General features: G+C 36.9%; 1 protein-coding gene across 1 annotated transcript; it reads left to right on the top strand.

Moving 5' to 3' along the window:
* Positions 1-2252: 2252 nt before the first annotated feature.
* Positions 2253-9560, top strand: LOC129707110 (carbohydrate sulfotransferase 12-like). The gene is made up of 2 exons (XM_055651900.1): positions 2253-8124; positions 8527-9560. Exon 2 carries the CDS (start codon positions 8610-8612, stop codon positions 9558-9560), a length of 951 nt encoding a protein of 316 aa, XP_055507875.1. The 5' UTR covers positions 2253-8124; positions 8527-8609.
* The last annotated feature ends 1587 nt before the right edge of the window (positions 9561-11147 follow it).

Raw genomic sequence — 11147 nt, 5'->3', positions numbered from 1 at the left:
CGTGTGGCGGGGAGGGGGCAACCCAAGCCCCAACTCCAGCCCCAGCCCAAGCCCCGGCACGGGGATCCCATTACAGGATCTGCACCTCCCCCCCCCATCTCCACCACCGGAGAGAGCAACGACTACTACACCCCACGATAAACGCACCAAGCATCAGTGGCGAGGAGGTAAGGAACCCCCGCAGGACAGAGAAAAACCAAGACGAAGGAAAATTACTGTCAGCCTCGGAGAAATAAAGAGGACATTGTGAACGGGGGGACTCCACGAGGATGGGGTTGTAGGGACGGGACGGGACGTTTTTTTGGCTTTTCTCACTGACCACTTTACTGTTCTCATAAAACAAAAGAAAAAAAACTCTTTTTTGGGATAGTTGTTTAAAATAATTGGTCTTTTGGACTAAAGACTGCTCTTATTGACAGCAGTTTGACTTCCTGTAATGGGGTCTGAGGAATAGAAACGTGTGCACCAAGTATTCATTCTGGTGGAATTTGGCTCAAGGTTTAAAGGAATATGAAACATTTGAGTCTGAAATCTTTTGGAAACCAGGCCAAGGGGAGAAAATACCAATGGAAGAATATCTAGGAAACATCAATCGTAATATCAAATGATATATTATAGTCATGGGAAAAGGAATGGGTCAATCCAAGTCTGTTGGCAAATTGATTATTCAAATTTTATAATTACTTTACAAGTAGAGTAAGGAAGTGATAATATATATAATAAAACGCTGCTTCAGTCGGAAAAAAAAGATTGCCCTATATTGGACAATGTCTTCGAAATATTGTGGGAGATGTTTATGAAAATAAACATATTAAATATAAAGAAATATTAAATGAAATTTTTCATGCTGATTCGATAGAAGGCATGGTCAGCACATACCATTTTCTCTTTTCAGTAGTTAGGGAATTGGTTTGCAGGAAATTAATCTGAAGTTCAGTAGAAGTGTTGTTGAAGTTCAGCAGAAGTGATTTAGCCATAGATGGTAAAGGATCGTGTGCTTTGAATTCATTTTAGCTGATCAGTAGTAGTTGTTATTCACATCTGTTTTCTTAATGACTTGACGGCAGTTTTATACTGGTAATATTGTATGAGAACATAAGATGGACACAAAGTGGTAGAGTAACTCAGCAGGTCATGCAGTATCTCGAGATAAAGGATGGGTAACGTTTCTGGTTGGGACCCTTCTTCAGACTAAGAGATAATGATGTATGTGTAGGAAGGAACTGCAGTTGCTGGTTTAAGCCGAAGACAGACACAAAATGCTGGGGTAACTCAGCAGGACAGGCAGCATCTAAGGGTAGAAGGAATGGATGATGTTTCAGGTCGATACCCTTCTTCAGAGGTAATGATGTCAGTTTACTACAGGCAGTTACATGGAAACAGTTTTGAAGATGAGTCCTGACCCAAAACATCACCCATCCTTTTTCTCCAGAACTGCTGCCTGACCTGCTGAGTTACTCCAGCATGTTGTATAAACTTTGTATAAACAAACATCTGTAGTTATTTGCTTGTAGATGATAATATAAGAGGGGGGGGGGGGATTTACCTCGCCTTCGTTCTGAATAGTTAATTCCTACTTTGGGTCTGAATAAGGGTCCTGACCCTGAACATAATCTATCCATATTCTCCAGGGATGCTGCCTGACCCACTGAGTTACTCTAGCATTTTGTGTCTTCCATTCTTTCAAGACTGACACTCGATTGTGCATGTCCCATCCCGACAACTACACAATCAAACCCAGAGGAATTTTGGCATGCTTCCATAAGATGTGCTGCCAATTTTTTATTCATCATTGTGGCAGTTAGTTATCCAGTTGGAATATGAAGTTTTCCTCATTTAGGATGGCATTTGTAGGAAACCAGTTCTTGCAAGTGCTTGATGGAGTGCGATTTTAAAATCATTTCTGTTATGCAATCTGATGTTTTAAATGGTTCTTTATTGTACCCAAAACACTGCATTTACTTTTAAGAAAATCAAATCTAGAACAGAATAATTGACAATAATTGCTTGAATAATTGACAATTCGCTGATCTGAACAGCTGGATCATCTTCTTCATTTGAGACTATGTTCAGTCCACAAGTATGAAACAAACGGTAGTATTGAAAAGGAAGGGGTGGGGGGGGACAAGAAATACTGGAATAGATAAATAGGAGCTTTTGGGGGAGGATCAGATTATATTACAGGTACATTTATGGTTTATAGTGAAAATACTTAAATAGAAGATTCATACTAAACAAAGTTGATGAACCACAGATGCCATTAATCATATGAAAATATGACATATCAAGACAGAAACTTAATTAAGTAAAGGCTTGGAATGTTCCTGAATATAAGGTAATTTGAACATCTCTGGTCCAGTAGAGAAGATAGTATTGCTGGACTTTTGGAAACAAGCCAGGCCAAGGGGAGAAAATATCAATGGACGAATATCTAGGAAACATCAATCGTAATATCAAATGGTATATTATAGCTATGGGAAAACGTATGGGTCACTTCAAGGTAAAAATAGTCAGTTGGCAAATTAATAATTCAAATTTTGTAATTCCTTTACAAATAGAGTAAGGAAGAGATAATATACATTTTATAAAACACTGCTATAGTCGCAAGTAAAATATTGCCCTATATTGTACAATGTGTCTTAGAAATGCTGTGGGAGATGTTTATGAAAATAATTCCAAGGATCAGAGTTGGAGTTATATGTATGGAGTGGAGAAGTTGAGGTTGCTCTCCTAGTATCATAGGAAGTTGTAAGGAGATCTGAAGAAGGTATTAAAATCCTTAAAGGGTCTGAGCAGAGAAAATGGAAGGAAACTGTGCTCACTGTTTGAGGGGTGAAGAACCAAGTGTCACCAATGTTGGTGGTTATCAAGTGAACAAGTGACATGAGGAATAAAATTTACTTGTAATGCACTATATCAGTGGAAACAGGTTCAGTTGTGTGTAAAGGGAGCTGGACGAGGATTTGTAAATCACTTTTTCCGAGCTATAGGGACTGAATGGGATTAGATGGATTTTGCATGGAGCTGGTACCAACTTAAATAGCCAAATCACACCACCCTGGTGCATTTTGGAAGATGTAGCGATGCAACTGGAAGTAACTGTCATGGTTAATCCATGCAGTTTAAATGTTACACTTATGAGATTTAAATTCTTTTGGATTGCTAGTTTGGAGCCATTACTGTTGAATTTGATTATCTGCACGAGTCAACTTTCAGACTGAGTTGAGTAAAAAGGGGAAAATACAAATTTTGAAAAGAAATCTGATACCAGAGAAAAAGATAAAATTGAAGTTTAAAGCTAAATGTGATGTATTGAACTCAAAACACAGATAGAAACATTTAAAACGTTTACCATTACAATGCCTATTATGTAAGTAGCAAAGGCTCACAAAGTACTCATCTGGCTGATAAAGCACCACATAATATCTGTTGAAGAGTCTGCAGTTCTGGCATTGGCCTAATCCACTATCTCAAAGCCCACAACACTGGAGCAGAAGAGTCAAACCTAATCCCAAGAGAATAGCTAAGAAGACTAAACAATAAAATAAAAACTAAAGAACAAAATAACTTAAAAATAGAAAATGCTGAAAACACTGAGCAGTTCAGGAAACTTGCCACATTCTGATAAACAACAATGAAAAATGAACTGTACTTCTCTTCATGGTTGTTGCTTGGCTTGAATATTTACAGTATATTACTTTTATTTGTGATTTACTGTGTTTAAATTTGTTTTGCTTTTCAATTTATTATTTATGTCCATTTTTCTTGAGGTAAATACGTGCTGAAGTGAGCATGAATGCCAAATCTGAAGTCACCAAGAAATTGAAACATTGACTTTCTTAGTTTTAGAAAACATTTTACCCCACCCCTTATGAGGTTTATAGTAGCAACAACATTTGAGTATTGACCGTAAGAAGCAATTCAGCTCTGTCGAAGAGCACTTCATCGCAGCCACACAAGCTGCAATATAGACAAGGGAAACCGTCAGAATAGAGCAGGAAGTCAAGATTAATCGTAGATGGATGGTTTAAATCACCATCAACTGTTCTATGGATCAGTCAGAGCAGGTTGAGATCTGTTCCTGTCTGCAAGGAGATTAAGGATGAGCTAGGCAAACAGTACCAGGCCCTGCTAAGCGTGGCCTTTGTTAAGTTTGAATTTGGCTAAATTAATTACTGTTTAATTGAATAGTAGAACAATGTCACTTTAGATGGCACCATTTTTTATTATCATCAGTATTGGTGATACTTGTTGAATTGAGCACTAGAACTTTGTTGGTGGGATTTCCATCTTTATGCAAGTAATCTGCTGAGAACATTGATGTGTACAAACTTAATTAGGATGTAATAAAAGGAACTGAAGATGCCGGTTTATACCAAATATGGACACGAAATGCTGGAGTAACTCGGTGGGTCAGGCAGCATCTCTGGAGAAAATGGATAGGTGATGTTTTGGGTCGGGGGAAAGGATGGGAATTGTCCATTTTTCTGTTGAAACTCTAATAAACTTCAGATTTTAGTAATCTGAAGTAAAAGCAGAAAATGCTCGAAAAATCAAGCTGACGACAGGTCCCAGACCTGAAATATTAACTACATTTTCCACAGATACTCCCTGACCAGCTGAGTTTTCTCAGTATTTTCTATTTTTGTTTGCCAAAGGATGAGCTTTTGTTAAGAAATGTGTGCAGGCATTGCATGTTTTGTAATTGCTGCTTAAAAAATGTAAATTATTTTCTCTAACTCTCTTTCTGGGCCTTTAATACCAAAGATCACCCTGTATCAATTAACACTTCCTGTAATGTGCTGAATCAATTTCCTTCCTTAATGCATTTTTCTGAAGTCCGTTATGAATTTTCACCACTTCCCATGTTCTATAATCTTTTCACCGAATGTGCGTGTCTGACATTAGCCCCATCTAAAATATATTTTGGTTAATCTCTACTTTCATTAATTGTCTTTTGTACAAAATTAATTTTACTGTAAACAGGATCATGTTTGACCAATCTAGATCCATATCCCATACGTCTTATAAACAATATATTTTATATAACTTTGTCAATCTTTTCTTGCATAACCGCCTAGCTGTCCTAAATTCATTCCAATAATATTAATTTTACTCTTTTGAAAGTAATTCTATTATATGTAAGTCATTATGCATTTAGAACAGAGAGGAATTGCATTGTTATTTTTTCGCACGCTTATTTTGAACATGACAGTCTGAATAAATTACTTGGATGTGGATAGAAATAAACCAGGCCTCGCATTGGATACATTACCGGGATAAATTGACAAGAGGCATATGATATAAAAGACCTCGGTGTTAACAGTGCCATTCAATGGAATTCACAAATTGTTCCCCAAAAATTTGAGATGTGGATTAAAATTCAATCTTAAGGAATTGACATTGGAAGTAAATAAACAATAATGTTGTTTCTTCTTTGCCATGTCTTCTCCAGCCTGAGGACATGTGACCAGATGCGCAGTTCATTTGCAAAGCATTTTCTCTGACACTGCATTGCACTTGTCCATAGCCAGCTCTTACACTGGCTCCTTAAAGTAATCCTTGTCCACTTCTATTTAGTGGCCATGTTCTAACCCATTACCCTCTTGAACTCCAACACCACTTTTCTCCCATGAACCTTGATTCTCGAATCCTAATCCTTTCTGTGTTATTCCCGCACTTTCCTAATCCATGAGCATCCATCCTCAGTGTCTAACGTTGTCTTTAATTGTTAAGTAATAACAGTAGAGCATATTGCAGATAACATTGCTCAATATGGGAGAAAAATATCACATGGAAATGCATCTCCACATGGGATTTAGTTTTTTAGTTTAGAGAGAAAGCGTGGAAACAGGCCCTTTGGCCCACCGAGTCCGCACCGACCAGTGATCCCATCACATTAACACTATCCTACTACTCGGGACAAGTTATGCATACAGCAAACCAATTAACCTACGTACCTTGTGTCCTTGGCGTGTGGGAGGAAACCTAAGATCTCTGAAAAAACTCACGGGGAGAACGTACAAAGTCCGTACAGACAGCACCCATAGTCAGGATTGAACCCGGGTCTCTGGCACTGTAAGGCAGCAATTTTATACCGCTATGCCACCGTGCCTCCCAATTTGTTGAGAAAATTTGCATTATGGTAAATCGCAGATGGTTCTCTGAGAGCGCATCCTTCCATAACATGGATCACCTGTACAAGTTATCTTAAATCAGATTCTCTTTTTTGAATACTTTGCGCAACCTGCCTCTATTACTTTATCCAGCTGATACAGTGTTAATTCTAAATACGAGCATTTCATTTCAAAGCACTAGTGTTTCATACTTCTCATTAAATTGTTCGATGGTGTAGAAGGGTTAGATAAAATGGAATATTGGCTATGTGTCTTTTATGAATAGAGTGGCTGTACATAGTTTGCTCATTTTTTCAGTAATTACTGTGATTAAAAACCTAATTGCCATTAAGTCGAAACCTTGCCGCATTTGCCAAAATGTTGAATGAGGAACATTGAATGAGATTTTTAAACCTTTTCTGCATGTCAAACCATTATAACCTTTATAGAGAAACAGTTAAAATGTGCCTCAGATTTTATTAGAAGGGTATTTGCAATAAAGAAAATAATGTTTTCCAAGGAGCAGCAAATACTGGCATTCGTGAGATGGAATTTTTTTTGGTGCATGAAAGATGACCACTGTTCATTACTTTTTCATGTATTTATACCGTTGGACTGAATAGTTCCTGGAATGGCACTTGTGGCTGGCAACTAATTAGTCATTTTGGTCTATTTTACTTTCCTGACCAAAATTATGAAACCTAAAAATATAATATCTGAAAAATTTACTATGATTTAATGTTTTTTTTGTTAAAAGACGTTATATTCTGTTAAAATAGCTGGGTTTTTTTCCAGTGTAATTTAATAACAATGATTTAGCAATATAAAACATGGTTCTTTTTTATAATGCAGTTTAACAATAGTTTTGAAAATGATTGAACTACGTATGAGAATCTTTGAGGGATCCAAAGCCTGCCAGCATTTTATAAGACAGGGTGTGTTTGGCTCCATTGTATCTAAGTTGGCCTTTTCCTAAAGATATCTAAAATGAGCCGCACTACCCTTCTGCTGACCAAGTTCAGAGGCTTTCAGAGGTAAAAACTGGTTTTGCAGTAATATTTTCCCTATGTATTCTGTTTCTCGTCTTGACCAATCAAGCAAAGGAAATTAAAGTATAGAAGAGGGCTGGTGAAAATAAAGATGAAAGCAGATAACCAGTCAATAAATCAAAGGATGGAGAGTAAATTTAAATTGTACTAAAATGCAGAACTTTCAGCAGTTCATTCCATGGCTTATTAAATATCAGGAAAGCGCAAAAATAAAAATGCTAAAATTGCATTCAAATATACATTTGAAGATGTTTTGATTGGTCAGACATGGGGTTCACTTCATCTAGTCACGTCAGCCATGAATTGTTTGATCGTCCAATTCAGTAGATGGAAATGTGCAGAATGGTTAGTTCACATGTATCAACATAAACAATTGTCCATGTTCATTTTATTATAGAGGGAAGGTTAGTGGGAAGCTTGACAACTACCTTTCCTGATCAATTTTAATGTGATGGTTGATTAACAGAATTAAGCAAATACTATATGCTAGTTGTTCATGATTACAGATTTCCCTTAACAAATAGCTTATCTCTGTTAAAATCAGCCCGGCCTTCCTCCTTCCCTTGTCCATCGAGCACATCATCATTGAATTTGCTTCCCTGTGTAATACATCCAATATCTACCATGGAAACTCCTCATCACATCTAATTTCCTTGCTTAATTAACATTCATCAATCATGTTTGCAATAAAGCTGGCACATATATTCCCTTGACTGTAAGAATTGAGTCCTCTGTCATAATCTGTCATTGCTACTTTATTAGAATTTTCATATCCCTTTTTCCTAACAACTTTGTAACCATTGCATGCCTTTCAGAAAAAAAGCATCTGTGTCTCACCACATTGATGCAACAACAGGGCTTGCTGGAGTTCTTCAGAGGACAGTTAAGAGTCAACTGTAATGTGGAGCTGCAGGCATATACTCTTAACTGTTTACAAAAAAAGGAGCTTAATCTCAAAGGTACATATGATAATCTTGTTTGAATTTTGGAAGAACATAACACTGTGGGCATTTTCACTGGCACCAGTCTTAAAATCTCTATTCTGGCTAGTTAAAATAAATTCAAGTTGTCGATACCTCGGTGAAGTTTTTTTTGTCAATTATGTCAGGCAGATATAGATGTATGAATATACTTGTTCTTTCCATGTTCTTCCTTGCTTCTTTAACAGAATATGGCTGATCGCACTGCATTTTAATTTCTTAGGATTTTAGCTGTAAGGTAAAATTAAAATACAACATTTGTTTTTAATTAGTTTACAAAATATAAGATTTCCCTTGTTTAAGTAATGCAGTTGATATTCTTGCAATAAACGTACGTTAAATTTCACTCTGATTCTGAATCTTTTCACTTTTTTGTTTCAGAATATGGTTATTTTAAGATTTTCATAGATGAACATCTATCAAAGGCCTGGTGACCAATCCTGGGCGGATTGCATTTCCTCAAAATGAATAAATCTCGGATCTTCCAGTTCTGTGGCATTATGGCCTGTGTATTTATGATTCTGTTGATCATATTTTATTGGGATGATGTTGGAACAGCTCATTTCTATTTGCACACATCTTTCATAAGAATCCAGGCCACACATCCTACCATGACAAACCAAAACCAAGACCTGTCAAATTCCAAAAAGACAGCGGGGGAGAGAATAACCAATTCCGGGGCTACTATTATTCAGGATAATCTGGAATTAATGTATTTGGAAAACACAAAAGGATACAAAGGAGAAGAAAGTTCCCCCAAAATGGAACAAGCCTTCGATGATATATTTCAGCCTAATTTTGATGAAAAGGTCTTTGAGCTGGAAATCAATTCTGCGAAAACCAGCAATGAATTAGAACAAATACAGAGTGAGAGGAGGCAGAATATTGAAGATGCTTGTAGCGACTCCAGTATCATGTTCTCAGGAAAAAATAGGAAATTTGAAGATATTCCATCTAGAGAACTGGACCATCTAATTGTGGACGATCGACATGGGATTATTTACTGTTATGTACCAAAAGTAGCCTGTACTAATTGGAAAAGAATCATGATTCTATTAAGTGAAAGTCTTTTAAAGCAAGGCATTCCGTATCGCGATCCATTGGAAATCCCCAGGGACCTTGTGCACAACTCCACCAGCCATTCCACCTTTAGTAAGTTCTGGAGACGCTATGGGAAATTCTCAAAACAGCTAATGAAGATCAGACTGAAAAAGTACACCAAGTTTCTCTTTGTGCGTGATCCGTTTGTAAGACTGATTTCTGCATTCCGCAGCCTAAGTTTGCAGTTCAAAAATGATCCGATTTGCAAGACTGAACTGTATTTCTGCGATTCCGCAGCAATCAAGAATCATTCAGTTCAAAAGAGCAGAGTGAGGCAGGATATAGGCTGTGTCACCCCTGAATTTGAAGATTAGCAAAGGATGCTACTCCTGAAGTATCTTGTTCATATTCCATACGGACCCACAGTTGCTAGTTGGGATATGTTGAAAAATTTGAAGCTTTCTCTGAGGGAATCAAGACCACCTAATTAACTTCACGATCAAGTTAATGGGATTTTTCAGACTGTTTTAGAAGAAAGAGCAGCCTTTCACAAGCTGGCATTCATGAACACTGGAGGCAGGTATATAGGCTGTGTCACCCCTGTCAAATAAATTATGATTTTATTGGAAAATTAGAGGGTTTGGGTGCCTTGAATTATCGCACTGTAGTAAATATATATTGCACATACTTAAGGTGGTGTCAAATTTCAGTAAGTTGAGCTACTGACCCTCGATAAAATATTGACTAATGGAAATTATTCATTTATGGGCCAAAGGAATAGATTGACAATTACAAAAGAATCTATTTCATTTTAGAGGATTTTACTACATTCAAGTAGTTCAAAACTCTTGAACAACTTACTTTAAAAGATGGTCAGAAAGGGAATATAAATTAGGTTATTCAGATTCAGATTCAAACTTTATTGTCATTGTGCAGTGTACAATACAGAGACAACAAAATGATTATTTTCTTACTGCAGTTTTACTTTTCCTACGTTGGAATCTCTTGGGCAAGGATAATGTTAGCCTTCATCAAAGTCCTGATGATTTGGAGCTCTGTTCCAATTCTTTTAAGTATATAATGACAACTTTGATTTTGGTGGAGAATGTCTGTCCTATGAAGTAGGCTGGGGAAAATATAAAAGGATGCAAAGGAATATTTAGTACAGATAGTTCTGTCGTAAGGCGTTTCCACAATGTGAATTGGATATAATGTAATCGATGAATTAGGAAACAGTATTTGCTTCATGCAGGCCTACCATTACTTACCATGCGATTTCAATCTAAACAAGAAAACCACTTAAAAACGAATTTGGAAATTGGCAAGCAGAAAAAGAAATGTTTCTGTATATCATCCATGCAGTAAGCAGACACTGATGTCTTTAAGCACAGAGTTTAGGTTTAGATTTATTATTGTCACGTGTTCCGAGATACAGTGAAAGGCTTTGTTTTGCATGCTATCCGAACAGATATACCATGCATAAATACAATCGTCAAGCTCAAGTACAATAGGTCGAGCAAATGGGGAGATACAGAGTGTGGAATATAGCTCTCGGCATTGTAGCACAACAGTTCCACAGACAAAGTCCAATCCTCCAATGGGATAGAGGTGCATCAGACAATACCCTTGCTTATTTGATAAAATAATAATACAACTATTTAATTATAGCAGAACTATCTGTATTTGAAAAAGGTCAAAATGAACCGACCTCTAAATAATGAAGGATGAAGAATGAGGATAGGCCAATTGCAATGGAGAATAAGGAACTGAGTTAAACAGCCACTTTGCATCTTTCTTTATGGCTGAAGATACTGCACTCCCAGTAATACAAGGAGAGGAATTAAATATTATCGCAATTATTTAAGGAATAAGCTCTCTGGGCCTTGTATACATCCTTGGATATTAAAATAAATGAATGCAATGGTTGTAGTCTTCCAAAAATCTGGCGAAGTCCGAGAAAA

This window comes from Leucoraja erinacea, chromosome 20 (genome assembly GCF_028641065.1).
Source record: "Leucoraja erinacea ecotype New England chromosome 20, Leri_hhj_1, whole genome shotgun sequence".
Taxonomy (NCBI): domain Eukaryota; kingdom Metazoa; phylum Chordata; class Chondrichthyes; order Rajiformes; family Rajidae; genus Leucoraja; species Leucoraja erinaceus.
Note: the sequence above shows the minus strand (reverse complement) of the source record. Positions and strands in the feature narration are given on the sequence as shown.

Bases quoted from the DNA above. Each gene is read 5' to 3' on its own strand.
- LOC129707110 (XM_055651900.1), top strand. From the start codon at position 8,610: ATGAATAAATCTCGGATCTTCCAGTTCTGTGGCATTATGGCCTGTGTA.